The sequence below is a fragment of the Protopterus annectens genome, chromosome 1.part1, assembly GCF_019279795.1.
Source record: "Protopterus annectens isolate FY-2018-M chromosome 1.part1, PAN1.0, whole genome shotgun sequence".
NCBI lineage: Eukaryota > Metazoa > Chordata > Ceratodontiformes > Protopteridae > Protopterus > Protopterus annectens.
The window spans coordinates 1,248,649,568-1,248,669,112 of NC_056726.1; the positions used below are offsets into that span (position 1 = coordinate 1,248,649,568).

The 19,545-nt window shown below is 38.5% G+C and overlaps 1 protein-coding gene across 1 annotated transcript in view; it reads left to right on the top strand.

Moving 5' to 3' along the window:
* LOC122813705 (sulfotransferase 2B1-like) overlaps nucleotides 1-19,545 on the top strand; it is a 313,807-nt gene that overhangs the window by 87,038 nt on the left and 207,224 nt on the right. The window contains exon 3 of the mRNA XM_044086170.1: nucleotides 3,139-3,347. Within this exon, the coding sequence (XP_043942105.1) occupies nucleotides 3,139-3,347 (209 nt within the window). The remainder of the gene's footprint in view (nucleotides 1-3,138; nucleotides 3,348-19,545) is intronic.

A 19,545-nucleotide genomic window follows, 5' to 3' on the forward strand; every position in this document is an offset into this window, starting at 1 on the left:
GCAAATTGTATTGTACATGTCACATGGAGATATATTTTTAAATTTGTACAGCTGATAATGGTATGTTCAGGAAAATCAGTGATTAATACGTAACTTTGTCATGTGCTTATATGTATATTTGCTAACCAGAGTAATGCTTTCATCTTAATTGCACAATTCTCATTATGATAATGTACTACTAAGTTATGAAACAGGAGTTTGGAAGTAGTGAATGAGGTAATCATTTTTTATAATTATTTTTTTATAAGTAAAATGTATTAATAACTTATATTTTGTGTTAATTTGCTTTAATCAAAGTAGTTCACTATTGAGAAGTATTAGGGTGCATCCTATCTTGACAGATGACTATGGATTAGGTTTCATTACACTCAGACCTAAATGCAGACTTAGTTTTCATTTTAAATACTGTGGGATAGTTAATTTTCATTTGGATATGCTGTGCCCTAGTGCTCATTCCTGTGTCCAGCACAGCTCCTCCAAAACCACCTGAAGGCCGTATATGCCTACATGACCAGATATACATAAGTATATTACTGCAAATCAGAAAGATCGGCATGGCTGACCTTCATCTACATAAGAAAAATATAAATAGGTTCATAAGTAAGCACTAGACTGGCTGCCCTTGTGGGCTATTTTAAACCTAGCCAAATGCCATTTCAGAGGTGAGAATCAAACCCTTTACATTGTGCCTGTCACAAGAACATCTTAACCATTATGCCACCCCTAAAACAGTCAAAAACAATGAAACAGAATCACAAATGGGTGAGAAGAGGGCATATTAGCTTAAGAAGTTCTACATAATTTCTTATTTGAATCTCTGTGCGCTTTCACTGCATGAGTGCAAATGGCTTCTATGAATTGTGGCAAGACTGAACTTAGAAACAAACAGCAGAGATTACTGTTATACCTAATCATAATAAATATGAATGCCACCCATTGTCTTAAAAGTAAACTTGAGATGCCCAGAGACAGCACTGTAGAGCTCCATTATAGTGGTTTAAATAGTGAGCCTCAATGCATTTACTTCAGCCATCTGATACACATATTATCAGCATTACACAGCAAAATAATATTACTAGCACTCCATTACCAAATTATCACAGAGATAAGACCTTACCTATCCAAAAAATTCTCACTTTTACACAAGGTATGCTTTTGTCAACCACTTCTGAAAGAACTCTTTTAGTCACAGAGAATGATCTAAAGTATTGGTATCAGTTGCTGTCTGATAATAAAGTAAAAAATTTAGACTTCTTAAAGCAAGAATTTGATTTGAGAGAAACTTGTTGGTTAGAAGTTCAGACCTTTAGACAACATCTTATTAATAAAATTGATTTAATGTCTTTAACAGTTAAAGAATCTGTTCCAATACTGATTGATTACTTGATATTAAATTTACAACATAGAGTTTCTGATAAAGGTAAGCTCTCACACATACATAAAATTATCAGAGAAGAAACTCATTACAGTACAGATACCTATTGGAATTATTTCATTTCCATTAATGGTGAATCACGAAAACAACAAGATAAACAATATATATTGGAATCTGCTTATAAAACTACTTCTTCCATTAATTGGAGACTTTTTACTTGGAAAGTTTTACATAGATCCTTCTATACACCTTTAATGATGAATAAAATAAATAATAAAGACAACTTATGTAAAAGATGTAATGTAGAAATTAATGCTGATTGGGCACATATGTTTTATGACTGTATAAAATTGAAGGAATATTGGAAGTTAATCAATGATTTTTTGCAGGCCCTTTTCACAGATAATTTCATTGTTTCTAAATCACTTATATTATTTAACACACCTGTTCCTAAAAGTGTTAAAAAAGTTAAGCTTCCCTTATTATGGTCTATTCTAGCAGTGGCTAGAAAAATAATAACCAGAAATTGGATTTCAGATACCCCTCCTTCATTTAATGAATTTAAAAATGTTATGACTGAAGTGTGTCATATGGAATTGATGACAATAAAATCAAGAACTACTAGAAAAACATCTTATTATATTATATGGGATATTTTACAAAACCTGTTAAAAAAGTCTTAGTTTCAATAGCATGACATTATAGTTTAATCAATTGATTTGATTTGTAGTAGATGTCTTTGTAAATACTTTGGTTATTTTATTGAATGTTATAACTATTTCTATTTTAATTACTTGTATAAAATTGTTATGATATTTATTTTGTATGTTAAAAACAATAAACTTGTTTTAAAAAAAAAAAATTCTCAATTTGAAGGACGTAAACAGTGATTTTTTTTTTTAAACTAGAGTGAATGTGGTTATAGTTAGTTTTTATATTACACAACCGACTCCTGCCAGTGACTTGTTTTACATGAAAGCTTATTCTCAGACTGTTTCTGACTGCACACAACTTATCTACAGACAGGTTCACTTCCAGTTTAGTATATATGTATGCCTATATTTAGGGAATACCATCATTTGACCACCATTGTAACTAATACAGGACATTTACAGTATGTGTGAATGAATTGTTTATTTAAGCTAGAATTTTCAGCAGCTTACCCTGCACTAACTTTTTTGTTCAACTAGAACTTTCCTGTATCAGCAGCCTGCCTGAACCAATCATTTAGCTCAGCTAGGACTTCAGTGTTTTTTATCAGCACCCTACCGATTTGTGTTTCATTATACAATCAAAAAAACAGTGTAAGATGGACACCTAGTATGTAACTATAGCTTAAATGCAAACAAATTAACTTTGTACAGGCATAGTAAAGGGCAGTATATATAACATTGTCATTAAATGGATGGCATTAGTTTTTTTGCAAATTATTCCTGAGTTGCAATGCACTAATGATACAGCAATGTAGTTACTTGAAATATTTCTGTATGAATGGACTGACAATAAGTTCTTAATATGTATCACCTGTTTCTCAACAATGGAGACAAATATAGAACTTTCACTTCACTCTCCTTTATTAACTCTCTTTCTGTCTCCTTCTCCTGTTCCCCTGTTTAATTTACTGCTTATCCTCTGTTGGGAATTGATTAAAAGATTATCCATTAAAAAATAATAATAATTTAGCCAGAAAGTACAGTTAACCACAGACTGTGATCTGTAAGTTAGAGGTGGATTTGTTTACCTACATCTTTTTTTTTCTTAAGGAACTACCTGGATGCTGGAAATATTGAGCCTTATATACAAAAATGGAGACGCAACCTGGTGCAACACAGTCCAAAACTGGGAAAGAGCCCCATGGGTTGAAGCGAAGGATTTATGTGCGATTGTAGAAAAGAACACTTCACAACGGCTTATCTCCTCTCACCTTCCTATACAGCTATTCCCCAAGTCCATTTACAACTCAAATGCCAAGGTAAAAGATAAAAATTACCAAATAATGCAATATTGTGCTTATGCTGTACATTACCAAATCATGGTGAGGAGAAATTTAGCCATGTGGCTCCCATTGCTATATTTGGTTGTCCTGGTGTGTGTTAGACAGGCCTTCTTTGTATATGACAGAAGAATGCCAAAGAAGCTGAATAGTAAGTTGTACAAAACAGTTGTGTGTCCAGTACTACTGAATGGCACAAAAACCTGGCAGTAATGGCAGACTAGTTAAGGAAGCTACAGGTGACAGAGATGAAGTACCTGAGATGGGTGGTTAGACTCTCACTGTGTGGCAAACAAAGTAATGAAGATATAAGGGCAGAAGCCAAAATAGCTACAATTGCTGAAAAGGTCACAGAGAACAGATTGCAGTGGTTCAGGCACATTTGCAGAAATGCTGAAAAACAGAAGACAATCTAGTGAAGAAGATTTGGGACAGACAAGAAGAGGGCAAGAGGAAACAAGGGTATCCAGCAAAGAGGTGCATGGACTGTGTGAGAGAAAACCTGCAACAGTCAGGCATGAGTGTTGTAGAAGGCAGGGGAGTGGCATTGAATAGAGAGAGATGGCAACATATGACACAACACCTTGCCCCCATGTAGAAAATTGGAAAACGGGGGTTAATGATGACAATGGTGAAAAGGTGAATATGGAGGCTGCCTGTTGGTAAACGCAATATACTTACAAGAAGTGCTATTACATTTTCTGAGCTGCATTAAGCGCATGAAAAAAAAACGAAATCTTCCTTTTTTTATTTTGAGGAAGAAATAAGCTGTATCTAACTTTTATCGTTTAAAGCTGACCAAACACTAGATCAAAATAAACTGAGAAAACAAAAGCTAGTGAGGATACATACATCATATCTGGGAAAAGTAGTTGCCCCCTAAGCCCTCCTCCCCACCTCAAAATAGGTAGTCACTTTCTGAGTGGGATTAAAATTAAGGTACAAATACCCACGGTTATATTTCAAGCTGCTGTTGGCATATTTTTATACAACATACTTCCCTACCCTTATCCCTTAAAAGGCAGCCACCTTCTGTGCACCCATCTGAGGTCAGACTGAGACAAAACTAAAAAAAAAAAAAAAAAAAAAAAAAAAAAAAACCAAATAGAACATAACATATTTTTTTGTTCCTCCTCTCTTCCTTTATTAATATTGGCCTGGTACCCTGGTATCCTTTTTATGTCGGGTCTGCTGGCTGTCTCTTTGTCCCCCTGGCCTACTCTGGTAGAGGTGGGGCCAATTTTAGACCCTAGGCATGTGGAGGCTTGACATGTCTGTGCATCCACCCATTTTTTTTAATGACCTATCCAGTATTCCCCCCTCCCTCTTAAACTTAATGGTTCTTACCTGAGGGATGGGTATGCAATGTGGATATGCAGAGCATCTCCCCCTCCTGCAGCAACTCAACCATGTTTCCACCCTTCTCCCTCTCTTGTAGGCATGCCTGCATATGAGCTGTCTCTGGTCTCCACTAGAGATCGACACTGACGATAGCCATAGCCCTGCCCACCCAGTTCTGCCACTCTATCAGTTTACCAAGCCACTGATCAAACCCAGGTCGTCTGGGGAATAGTCATGGCTTTATCCACTGGAGTGGTTTAGAACACGATATATTTGCTGTCAGACATATATAAGCAGCATGATCATTTACTCTCCCTCAAAAGATAGCCACCTGTATATGCATCAGATGTTTAATTGTGAGGAAAATGAGCAAAAAAAGATAATGATTACAACAATGTTTGAAATGTGCTACTTCTAGAGACAGTACAGTGCCCTTATTAAACCAACAGTGACCCTCACTCCACCCTTCTGAAGCTTGTGAGGATAGTTAAAGAAATACTGACCAAACTGTACCGTGTCCAACACAAAATACAGAAACCTCTGATATTTGTGAGGATAATGACATCGCCCCAGTCCCTCACACAAGTACAGCGACCTTCTATGTACGCCGATGAGCAGGGCTGGTTTAAGACTAGGTGGGGCTCAGGGCAGATGTGATTACTAAGACCATATCAAAATCCACCTATGCAGCCTTGGTATGTGGGAGTCACCAGCTCTCAGTGGCTTTGAAGGTCTGGGTGTTCTGTGAGGTATACATCTTTATTATTATTATTTTTTTTTTGGGAGTTGACTGTTAACTGAAAAAGCGAGAACAGAGTCAATTACTTTCATCCAAGTAATCCCCACCAAGCAGTTACAGCCACTTAAATGTACAATTCAATCATCTGACTGTGATAAAATAGGATGACCATGTAATGTATTTTACCTCTGCTCCAAACAGTTGCCACACATTAAAATATTACATGTTGCTTCATATACGCACATTAGTCCTGCAAAGCCAAAATAAAAAGCAAACCATAGCAGGCAGCTGGTCATTTCCCTTCCCAGAAGACAATCACAATAATTATGTCTACTCTATCTGTGCATATCAGTAGTCCATCTTACTTCTCACAAATGCATACTAGTCCTACAAAGCCAGATTGTGACTGTTTAAACTAAGCAAATGAGGAAAGGTCCAGTTACTTTCATCCAGCCAAGCCTAACCCCGCCCCCCAGCAGATATAGCCATGGTATCCAATGACTATGTAGTATTATTCACCTCCACAATCCACAAAAACAAGTTTCCATACATTAAAGTATTCCAATCAAGTTGCTTAACACAAATCATAAAGCCAAAGAAATATTGCCAAAAATAAATGGGTTGATCACTGCCAGTATCATTGGGAAAATAATAACATTTGTGACACCTCAACTGTCTACACAAATCACAAAGCCAGAAATACTGCCAATGTTTCTAGTTGATCACTGTAAGCATTATTGTAAAAATAACAGTTAGCCCACCGTGCCATTTCTATCATATCAGCTATCCACACAAATTACAAAGCCAGAAGTATTGCCATAAAGCATCTATCTGGCTGATCACTGTCAACATTGCTTTTAAAATAGTAATAATATTATTCGCTGTGCCATTCCTCAAACTCTGTTTAGAATTCCCTGATCTTATTATTGATAGATATTTAGAGCTCTCTCTCTGTGTGCGCGCGCGCGCGCGCGTGTGTGTGTGTGTGTGTGTGTGTGTGTGTGTGTGTGTGTGTGTGTGTGTGTGTGTGTGTGTGTGTGTGTGTGTGTGTGTATATATATATATATATATATATATATATACACACACACACACACATATGGGTCTACTTGAAAATATCAAAACCATCCCAAAAGATTTAAGATGACATAGTCGAGATGAAATCTGCAAAAACTCATTTTATTGAAGGACACAATTAGCAAATGTATTCCCAGGGTGTGTAACCTGTTGTTCCAACAAGGTGAACTTTGCCCTTTTCCCAACTGTAGTGCAATCTCGGAGTTGGTATATTTAGTTGGGGGGGGTGGGGGCGCACAGTCCCCCCCCCCCACATTGGGGATTGTTGGTTGAGGATGGTGCAGTTTCATTTTCATGATGTTTGGTGTTAGTGGTTACTTACTCTGGGAAGATATTCATTGATCCATTCTTTTGCAGATGTGGGTTTTCACTGATTTCATCTCAACTATGTCATCTTTGATCTTCAGGGATTTAAACATTATGAAGTAGACCTATATAGAACAAAAAATGTATCCAAGTGGGCACAGTTGTAATCCGCAAGGAACAAATACCAAATAACCAGCAAAGGCAGCTGCCAACTCCAGAATGGAAAGCCAATAGCCAGCAAGAACTGATTGTCTTAAAAGGGAATATAAAAAACTGTCTATTTAAGCTTTGAAAACTACAACATAAGCTTTTCAGCCACCAACAAAAAAGGACTGCTTCAGAATGAGAAACAATGATCATAAGATAGTTTATATTAAATTAATTGAAAATTGTTGAATATTTGTTAACCAATGAACATCCGGAAGTAATTAACTTATTACTCTGCTTCTATGTGTTTAAAAATGCAGTATGGGAAACAAGAAGCCAACATACTTATAATATGTAACACATTTCAATTGGTCAAAGGGACTACAAAAACACCTATCAAACCATATTCAGTTAAGTAGTAGCTTAAGTATAAAATAAGTGAACTAACTCAAAAGCACATTAAAAGCAAACATTGTTTTCTATAAAAATGTGGGCATCGTTTTTACCATAAGTTGGTAAATTAGTTGATGAACAATATCCATCCAAACTTTTTTAAAATAGTAAACAATAAATATTTATACATCAAGTAACAATTAAATAGATACATTATGTTTGTATATATTTCTTAATTATAATGTCTGAGCCTTTTCTTTAAACACTAGAATCAAAGAAAGAGATTAGCATCCATTTTCAGTTGCACAATATCTACATGGTCTCTATTTTTTTCTTTCTACACTCCTCTCCTATGGTTGCGTGGAATTTTTTCTGAAATGATAAAAGAAAAACTTTTAAAATCCTCACACTCCAAGGTATGTTTATATACAGCATTATTGGTATTATATTTTGAAATATCATAATAATGCTTGTATATCCAGTTTTTAAGTTGTCATTCTGTTTTCCCACATAAAATGCTGTACAGGAGGAACACAGAGCTAAATAAACTAACCCCTTGCTTGCTAGTGCCATTCCCCCTTGAGGGTAAATCTCTGAATTCATGCTGTTACTTAACTTAATGGAAGTAGATTCTAAAATATATTTACATTAACTGCAAAACCCACATTTCTTAGTGTTTCTATTCTGCTTATAGTCTAGAGGTCCTTCCCAACAGATAATTTTTCATAAACACATACACCAAGTGCAGACCTCACTTTGCATGGGCTCCACTTCACCCCCTTCCCTACCCTCAATTCCCAACCACCCCACTATGTTGACATTTATACTATCTAGCCACACTCAATCAGTATTACTAAACCCCTCCCATCCAACTTAAACACATAGCTCTTAAGATTCCATCATAATTTAGCTCCCTATTATGCAGCACCCCTAGCTGTAGCTCAACCTTTCTTCACTACTTCCTTGTTACTTCCAGTGCATGTATAACCACTAACTGTTTTCACACCTCTTACATACATTTTGTCTGTTCCATCATCAGATATTACTTATACAACCCACAATTTCTCTCCCAAACTACTTATCCTATATCTATCACTCCCAGATTAGGTAACAATAACAGTATGAATTGTTTAACTTTAGGCTTTAGTTTACTACTGCTATGCCTTAGCCACCTCACCTGTTACCAAAGGTACCAGATTCACACTATCATCTCCCCAACTACATACCTACCAAATAAATCTACCCCACCTAAATTAATATCATAATAACAGCCAAAATCTATCAGGACACACTTCACCTCAATTTCAAACTTAAACCACTCAATTTACCATCAAGTAAACTTAAAATAATATCCCCTGATAGAACAACACTAAAAATTATCTAAAACCACTAGTCCAACACATATCAATCCTAACCAGTGGTGATATTCACTCTAATCCAGGCCCCACAAAACTTATCTCAAAATAAAAAGTCAATAGCACTGAGCAAAGTCAAACAGCACCTCATCTCTCTAACAGTAGTCAACTAACTTTCATTATTCTAAATGCTAGAATTATTTATAATAAAATCAGAGAACTCCATGCCTGGATGGCTGTTAAAAAACTTGTATCTTAGCCATGAAAAATGGTTACAACCAAATATTAGCAGCACTGAAATATTACCACCAAACTATAACATAATTAGGAATGACTGAACTAAAAGGAAAGATGGTTGTGTAGCAATTTGCCCAGACTGTCTCAACCAAATAACTTATAACGCTCCCATACCACAATTCAATAATGCAGAAGTTTTATCACTTTCCTCAAACTAAACAAACACAAACATATCTGCATCATTGCCTTACATATTCTCCCAGGCAATAATATCAATGTATTAGTAGACATTCTACACTGGAACTAAATGTTCATCCCTCATGAAACAGTCATACTAGGAGATGTTAATATTAATTGGCTTGTCCTTATATCTGCCTACACTAAATTTAGCATAAATCTTTTTGGACGTAAACAATTGATAAAAACTCCAACATACTTTAGCAAAAACTCAAATGATTGGCTTTAGTATCTGATCTCACTAAATTTACCTTGTCTGGCACCCTATCAGATCTAACTATTATCACGAACCACAAACTTATAAAATAAATCCAGAAGGACAAAAGCAATCAAGCGGACAACCGGAATAATAGATATTTGGTAAGATTTATTGGTGAAACTTGTTGGTGTATAGTTGCTAGGCTCATTTTCCTAGTGAAAAGTTTTAATTCAGTAATAAGATCTGTAATTCTTGCCCTTCTTTTCGGTACATACGTTAAGTCGTTACTGAAAATATTTGCATGTTCAATGGTAACAACAGCCTGACTATAGTTATAAATGTGATAGTCACCTGTTGTATTAGAAATTAGCTGATATTTATTTTCATCAAATGGAAAATTGTCCAAGCTTACTACATTTGATTGTAATTGTTCCGTGAACCCAATCTCTGCCTCCTCCATGTTCACGTATTGCTGACTCTCGGTTTGTAACCCTCCTTGTTGCGGAGACGTTCCGATCGACGGAGACTGCCATCCTCTAAAGGGAACTGTTGCTGATTATTAACATTTTCATTATTGTGTGTTTGCACGCCATTATTTACCACGGGAAGAGAGGTTACTTCTGTTGAATCACTACACCACTGCCCTCACGATGGTTTTGGATAGGCTTGGCCTTTGGAATAGTCCATTTTATCTCTTTCTAATTTACGGGTTTTCCTTTCTGCCACAATCTTGCTATAGTTGTCTATTTGGGTGAAAACTTCAAGATATTGATTCTGACAGGCAGTGAATGCTGTTTGTTGTTTTATTTTTGTATCAAGTGCTTGAATTTTAATATTTAATTCATCCATTTGTATTACATTATGCTTAACCAATACTTGAAGAAACTCACACCCTTGCCGATCAAAAAACTGTAAGAGTTCCTTATGTAATGCGCTGTTTTCTTTTAAGCCTGTAGGATATTTCCAGTACCTCAGGCCTTTTGGAACTTGTTGTCTTTTTATACATTCATTGAAATAAACATTTTCATGCACTAATTTGCGATACTGCCATACTGAATCATGAAATCCATCCACCATTGTTGAAAAATTTGGCGTGTGCATATTTCTCTCTACTGCATTATTTTGCACTTGATTTAACCATTGATATAATTGAATGCCATTATCAACAGTATCATTATTTTGTACATCATCCCGTTCTTGTAACTGCAACTGCCCTGGGGGTATACTGTCCGTACTATCGACACTATCCAGTCTATTATTTCTGAAATCAGGTAATCTTGTTGTACAATTATTACCAGAAAGCTGCTGTATCAGTTGGGTGAGACAACACTGAGTGCTGTAGGGTACCGAATTCGGCTCTTGTGACCACCGATGCCGCATCCTGCATGCTGCCAGAAGCCATACCAAACTGTTATCACAAACCACAAACTTATAAAATAAATCCAGAAGCACAAAAGCAATCAAGCGGACAACCAGAATAATAGATATTTGGTAAAATTTATCTATCAGATCTCCTCAGTGACCATCTCCCTGTTTTCACCAAACATCACACACAAAATCCTCCAAAACAGCAAACTACAAAAACTATTCATAACACAACACATTTTAACCCTCAGACATTCAACAATATCCTCTCATTCTTCTTTCGGCTTTTCCCGGTTAGGGGTTGCCACAGCGGATCACCTTGTCCGCTTATGATTGGCAGTGGAGTTTTACGGTGTCGAGTTGCCAGCCTGGCACCCAACCTTCCACAGAAGGCACACACACACACACACACACACACACACACACACACACACACACACACACACACACACACACACACACACACACACATACACACATACACACATACACACCTAGGGCCAATTTAGTGTGTCCAATCACCCTACAGCATGTCTTTGGGATGTGGGAGGAAACCGGAGCACCCGGAGGAAACGCATGTGACCACAGGGAGGACATGCAGATTCTGCACAGAAGGCACCCCAGCCGAGGATCGAACTGGAGAACCTCTTGCTGTGAGGCGGCAATGCTAACCGCTGCACCACCATGGCCGTCCAACAATATCCTCTCCTCAATAAACTGAAATATAATAAGAAATATCCCATTAGATGATGCCATTGAGAAATTTAAATCAATATTTCATAACACCTTAAATAAAATGGCACCCCCCCCCCCCAGAAATAAAAGAATAAAAACAAGAGATCCATCCTGGTTAACTAACACTACAAGAAGACTGATGCAAACTAGGGACAAAGCCTAGAAAAACTGGCAGATAAACAAACCACAAAACCTCCAACAATATAAAAGTCTTTGTAACAGGCCAAAAGACAGATGATCTTTGAAAATAAAATATACTATAATGATCCCCAAAATAATTGCAAAGTCATTCACAAGAAAGTCTGGTCAACCATCAAGAAAACAGTGCAACCAGGGGAAAATATAATCCTAATCCATGTCCAAATAGTACACCTCTGGACATTGCTACACAACTTAATACCTACTTTGTAGACAGCATAGCATCTATTACAAAACAATTTAGTCACAGTAATGCAGATCACAAACAACAAACTATTATCTGCTCATTTACTCTTCAAACAGTATCTACAGCCTATATAAAAACCTCTTAAGCAAACTAAAAATCTGCTCTGCCTCTGCAGGTAATCTACACACTGAATTATTTACAGAAAGTAGCATATGTAACCCCATATCCATATTCATAAATAGATCAATTCAGGAAAACTATGCCCCCAAAATCTGGAAAAGATGAGACATCACTCCCCTCCATAAAGGCGATACTTCTACAGACATCACTAGTTTCAGATCAATAGCTATCCTATCCCACTCTCTAAAATCTTAGAAAAATGCATCCACAACTTCTACAATACCTCAACCAAGGAAAAATTTCTAACTCAAGTCCAGCATGGTTTTTGAATCTCCCTTAGCAAAAATACAGCATTTATAGCTTTCACAGATACAGTGAACACAGCCAGAGATAGTGGGCAACTTGTCTCTGCCATATTCCTTGATCTATCAAAGCCCTTTGATACTGTCAGCCATACTAATCTACTAGAGCAAATATCAGCCTTAAGTCTAACACCAAACACCCTAAACTGGTCCAAGAGTTATATCTCTCTGATAGATGGCAATCAGTCAAATAGCAATCAGTGCCCTCACCTTTTCTCCCCTGTCAGCACTGGCATCCCACAAGGATCAGTCCTTGCTACTATCCTCTTTAATATCCTTACAAATTCTCTTCACACTTGCACACAACAGTATGCTGATAGCTCAGCACTAATATGTACTTCCAACAATCATACACACCTCAATCAAATTACACAAGAATCCCCTCAGTGACACTGAAAAATGGTTACAAACTGCCAACTCCTACTTAACCCAAAGAAAACCAGATTTTAACTTTTTCTATCCTAAGTCTCTATCTCATGAAAAACACACCTTTAAAATATATTCCCTCAATAAAACCACTATAGAAGTAGTAAACAATACAAAACTGTTAGGCATGACCATAGACGACAACCTTAAATCAACCTTAAACACATACAAAATGCCATCAAAAAAACACAGCAAAAACTAGGCTTACTTTACTGAGCTAGAAACTTCCTTACCTCCACTCCATATCCAGATGACCGTTTGCAAATAGATATCGTCTGCCTTCTCTTCTTTATGGAGCCCTCATCTTCACTGATCTTGAAATCTCACTTACTCAAAAACTTGAATAGTCTTACAACAAAATAGCCAGATTTGCATCAAATTCTCAGTGCTGTACCTACCTCGGCACTGCAAACTCTTACTGGCTAGAAATACCCAACTACCTACAATATATCCAGCTAATTACCACACATAAAATCATTCAGTACCCAGCCACCTGCCCAGCCTTAAAATCTATAATACAAAAACACTCCCCTAAGTGGCTGCTATGACCAAATAACCAGGTTCAACTCATGGTTCATAAACCAACTAAATCAGCAGGTTATTCTCAGTATTCTCACTCCATAGCTACAATATGGAACACTATGCCCCCATCTATAAGGACAGACACATCCCTGAAATCCTTCACACACTGTCTTACAAACTATCTAAAAATACATGGCTCTGCTCATGCTCTACATTAAGTTAATCAAATAGCTCCTAATTTGTAACTATAACAGCATTACCCTCCATTTTGCTATTATATTTTATACAGCTGATAATTTCATAGGTTCATAGGTACATAGGTAGGTGCTAGGCTATCAGCCCTAGGGCCTGTATAAGCCTAGCCAAAAAAGTACCCTGGCTTTTGCCACCCAAGAAAATTATTTTCCTGTGCCCCTGTCGAGCAGAGCCACAGAGGTGATCCCCAGAGTGAATTTCCTATTTCCCATCCAATCATCAAGATTTTTCTTGAAGAGTGCTAATGAGGAGCTTTGTTTGATATAGATAGGTAGTTTGTTCCAGAGTATGGGAAGTCTCTGGGACAGGAATCTATAACTCCAGCATGTTCTTTTTATTGTGGTGACAAGTTTAGGTCCTTAGAGCATGTAGCTTGGAGGGATTGGGATTTCTTTAAGTGGAGCATGTCCAACAGTTCTGGGTCTGACATAGCTTTGTATGTTAGGTAGAGATCTCCTCTGAGTAGGTGATATGAGATGGAGTAAAGCAGGAGTTTTTGAGACAGTCTGCGTACGGCATCTGTTTGAGGCCAGTAATCCTCTGTGTGAGGTATTTCTGCAGCCTTTCCAGTTGTTGTAGATGTCTTGTGAGGTACATACCAAAAGGGGCATTGTACTCTATAATGGGTTTAATGAATGATGAGTAGAGGGGAACAATGACCTCTTTATTTCCTGGATGAGAAACCTTTTGTGATGAGGTGTGCCACGTAGAAGGAATTCCTGACTAATGTTGCAATGTGATTATCAGAGGAGAGACTACTGTCCACCTGTGTCCCAAGGTCTCTTATCACACTTTCGGTGTTAAGAAGATTACCACCTATGTGGTAGCTCATGGGTACAGAGTTTTTACCAAAGGGGATGACAATGCACTTTTTGGCATTGAGCTTGAGGCCATGGCTTTGACACCAGGCATCTGTCTCAGTGAGGCCTTTTTGTAGGATGTCCACATCGTTAGGAGTTTCAATTATGGCTCCTAGTTTGCAGTCATCTGTGAACTTCACTAGCCAAAGACCTTCTGTGTTAGCCTGTACTTCAGAAAAGTAGATACCAAACAGGAGAGGACCCAGGACTGAACCGTGTCGTACTCCACTTATCACTGGTCTGAAGTCAGATTTGGAGTCTGCTACTTTTACAGTGTGGTTCTGTCAGTGAGCCAGATGGCAACCCATCTTGTGACATAGGGATTTATATCTAGTTTACTGAGTTTATCTAGAATTCAAGAGTGGGGGGTGGTGTCAAAAGCCTTGACGAGATCTAGATGGGCTGTGTGAACCACCTTTCCCTCGTCTACGGCTTTGGTGACTGCTTCAAAGAAGTCTATCAGGTTTGGAAGACATGATCTGCCTTTTACAAACCCGAACTGGGTGGGGTCCAGAGTTTGTAGATTACCAATGTCTTTGTTTATAAGTTCCATGATGATATGTTCCATGGCCTTGCAAACCAGGCTCATTAGGCGAATGGGGCGGTAGTTCCCGGTGTCCATGGTGGCTCCCCCTTTGTGGAGTGGGATAACTGTAGATGTACGCCATTCAGTGGGCATAAAGCCTGAGGTGAGGCTATGATTGAACATGGTGCTTAGGTGGGGTGCCAGTTCATTCTGCAGTTTGTGTAGAACACAGCCTGGGATGTTGTCAGGTCCCATGGATGCTGTGTTCATGGCTTTGGAAAGTGAGTTTTTTTACCTGTGCAGCCATGATTACAGGAACTTTGCATTCTTCCGGTATAGAGATGGGTCCTTTACAGGGTGAGAGATGCCCTTTACGGGGTGAGAGGGAAGATAAAGTTGGCACTGAACCTATCTGCCAGGATGTTGGCAATATCAGTTGGTTCTGTATGTGTATTGCCATTGTGCTGTAACTCAGCGCAGATCTGAGTGTTTCCATTGAGATTCTTGACATAGCTATAGAATGCTTTGTGGTTGTCTTTAGAATCAGTGGCGATTTTGTTTTCGTAACTAGCTTTGGAGGATTTTATGAGGGATCTCAGCTTCTTACTGAGGCTGACCAGGGAGTCACAGATTGGCTTCCTTTTTTTGGAGGATAGCATCTTGGTTCTGGTAGGGATAGCACTATCCATGCACTCATGTAAGTGCTTATAAAGTGCATTTGTGAAGGATTCAGCAGTCGTACCTCTATTGTCCGGCTGCATGGGTGTCGTGAAGTTTGCCACTTCTGTCTTAAGAAGCGTGAAGTTGGCTTTGGAAAAATATTTTACAGTGGTTTTCCTAATGGGGGGGGTGGGGCGGGATGTGAATGTCTAGGGTGATTAGCTTGTGGTCGGATCTGACCAATGAGGAACTGACCTCTGGTGTGGAACACCGGTCACCCATGTTGGTAATGACCAGGTCTAGGATATTGCTGCCCCTGGTGGGGTGTGGATAAGTTAATCCAAGGCATTGGAATTTATGAATTCCAGAAAATGTTGAGCAAAAGTGTTGGTACATGAGTTGTTTTCCCAGTTAATGGTGGGGTAGTAGAAATCACCCATTATTAGGGTGTTGGGTTGTACCCTAATATTTTCCAGTATATCAAGAAATGAGGAGTGGGAATCGTGGGACATGGTGGGGGATCTGTAGCAAGTTACAATTTGGATTGCGGTCTTGCCCAGAGTTAGTTGCACTTGGATAATCTCGGATGCATTATGCCAAGCACCTAGACTGGAAGTGTGGATATCCTTAATGACTATGGACACGCCTCTGCCTTTAGTGTTTCGGTCCAGGTTAGGTGGCCGAAAGGTGTGATATGAATTATAGCCTGGTAATGCAGAGGTGCTCTCTGGAGCCTTGAACCAAGTCTCTGTCACTGCACAGATGTCGATGGTCTCCATTTTAAGGAGTGCCTCGAGTGAATGCATTTTGAGGTTTAGACTTCTAGCATTGAGCAGCAGTACCCTCAGATTTTGCTTGCTTGTGCTTGTTATGGTGGTGAATTTGTCATTTGAACCTTGCCTAAAGAAGGCATTATAGGGGTGGCAAGACCCTTAGCCAGTATCCGGAATCCCAAGGACAAGTGCACACCATCTCTGGCAAAGTATTGTGGTCTGTCAATCATGTCATCCCAGGCAGACAGATACTGGATCCCCTTAGAATGACACCAGAAGCTTAGCCAATTGTTGAAGTCAATCATTTTGTCTTTGTACTGTGGTATCATTCTGGGTGATGGCAGGATGCTACTCAGGGTCATACCTGCCTGGGCTACAAGATCGGAGAGCTCCTCCATGTCTCTTTTCATGTAGTCCAGGGAGGTAGATCTCAGGTCATTCACACCAACATGGACAATGACAGAGTAATATTTGTACTTGTTGTGGAATGATCTGAGTGCATGCGTTATGTGCCAGATCATGGCACCTAAAGGCAGCTGACAGTAACTTTCTGCTTGTTTAGCCTGGTGAGTGTAACATCAGTGTGCCTGACTACAGAGTCACCTATGACTAGAGTGTTTGGTACGTTGTTATGCCTTATGGGCTGTGGTTGAGTAATACACTGAGTTTGTGGGCTGTGTGTAATTTGGGTTTTTTTGGGGGGTGGAGGTTGCTTGCGTTTCTGCTTTGAAGGTCTCTGTTACTTGAGCAGATTTTTATTGAGAGCCTCCGTGAATTTGATGTGCATTTTGTGTTTCTATGTGTGTGTTTTGGTGGTGTAGGTTTTGAGGGACTATGTGATGAGTGTGGTGTGGTGCAAGTGTTTACCTTCTCCTATTGACTGTCTAGTCTACTGTTGGGTGAAGACAGCTTTGCTTCCAGTTTGGCTATATAAGTGCATCTCTCACAGGTTGTAGTGTTGGGTGGTAGGAGGAGAGGATTGTCTATGTACATGAGGCAATTGCTGCATTGCCCCAAGATGCCCAGATTCATCAGGTAGACAGGAAAAACACAGGAAGCTGACCCTTGGACATGCCTGGATAGGTGCTTATTTATTAAGTACTAAAAACTGCTTTAGGTTCATAGGTTCATACTAGGCTAATTGCCCTTGTGGGCCATTTTAAGCCTAGCAAGTTACCCCATGTGAGAATCAAACCCAGCACCTTGTATTCATAAGGTGAACACCTTCACCATTATATCAACCTCCCACCATCTAGACAAGTGAGGAAAGTCGAGTACTATAGTAATTTGTAGCTTATTTAGTGCTTATGAGTTGTTAGTTCTGAATAAGTGCTGAGCTCAAAGAAACAAATTTGAGTTCTAAAACTAAAAAACTTGCTAGTTCTAAGGGAAAGTTTGAAGAGCAGACTTTATGGCTCTGGGAATAGTTTAACCCTAGCTAAGTGGCAATGCAAAAAGTGTATTTTTTTAATATAACAGTAGCAAATGAGCAAACTGATTTAAACAAATTAACCAATTAACCAATAAAAAGCTAAAAACTGAGCCCTGTTCCAGCAGTCTTTGATCAGACAAGTTCTACCTGCACACTCCTGCCACTAGGGTGCAAGGGACCATTCTCCAAAAAAAGATGGTCTGGATTAGTGCTCAAGTTATACAAACAAAGCTAGGTTCTGCAGGTCTGAATTTAGTTTATGCTACAGCAAACATGGTATACTAATTTCAGAAAGAAACAGTTCAGATAAACAGGCCCAATAAGCCTTTAACCAGAAACTCCCAGCTCAGAAGGGCAGAATCTACCCTCTCCTCCCACAAGAGTGCAGACCACACCTTCTTAATGTAAAATAACTGGCCTGAAGCCCAAGTGCTTAAACCAGAACTAATACACTTTTAGAAAAATAGACACTAAACCTTCAATCAGCAACTCCAACTTAGAAGGATGTAAGCTACCTGCCCTGCCACAACAGTGCAGACCACAAACCTTCTTAATGTAAAACAGCTGGTTTGAAGCCCAAGTGCTTCAACCAAAGGCTTAGAATAACAGTTACAATTTAATCAGGCTACTAACAAGCAGTAATAAATGCAGCAGAATAAATGCAATTAAGTGCTTTTAAGAACAAGCAGCAAAAGCAAAATAAAGTAATAAAGTAGGAAGAAACACAAATACAGTAAAATCAGATGAATAATGTGCATTTTTTGAATAACTAAACGAGCAAACTGATTTAAACAAATTACCCAATTAACCATTAAAAAAGTTCAAAACTGAGCCCTGTTCCAGCAGTCTTCAGTTAGACAAGTTCTAACTGCACTCCTGACACTAGGGTGCAGGGGAACCTTCTCCAAAAAAGATGGCCTGGATTAGTGCTCAAGTTATACAAACAAAACTAGATTCAGGATGCCTGAATCTAGTCTATGCTACAGCAAACAAGGTGCACCAATTTCAGAAAGAAACAGGTCAAATAAGCAGGCACAACAAGCCTTTAGCCTATAATTCCCAGCTAAGAAAGGCAGAATCTAGCATCTCCTCCCACAAGAGTGCAGACCACATACCTTCTTAATGAAAAATATCTGCCCTGAAGCCCAAGTGCTTTTACCAGACCTAATACACTTTTAGAATAACAGACACTGAGCCTTCAATCAGTAATTCCCAACTTAGAAGGATGTAAGCTACATGTCCTGCCACAACAGTGCAGACCACAAACCTTCTTAATGTAAAACAACTGGTCTGGAGCCCAAGTGCTTAAACCAAAAGGCTTAGAGTAACAGTTACAATTTAATCAGGCTACTACCAAGCAGTAATAAATGGAGCAAAATAAATACAATTGAGTACTTTTAAGAAGAGACAAAAACAAAATAAAGTGCACATTTTTTTTAGTGACGTGCAAGGAGAGAGGAAGATGGAGCAGAAGAAAAATTCAAGGTTAAGAACCTAAGTGGGTTGACCTTCTCAAATGTTCTATCTGTATTAAGTAGAGTGAACACCAGAGTGGGAGGAGTGTCCCAGATCAAATTTACAGTAGGGGCTGGTAACTGCAAAGCCACTTTAACGCCGCAAGAATAGGGCAGGGGGAGGAAACTGTTTCAGGACAGATGAGAAACAGAAAACAATACCAAAAAATATATAAAATAATTCAGTCAGGCAAAAAATAATTCAGTCAGG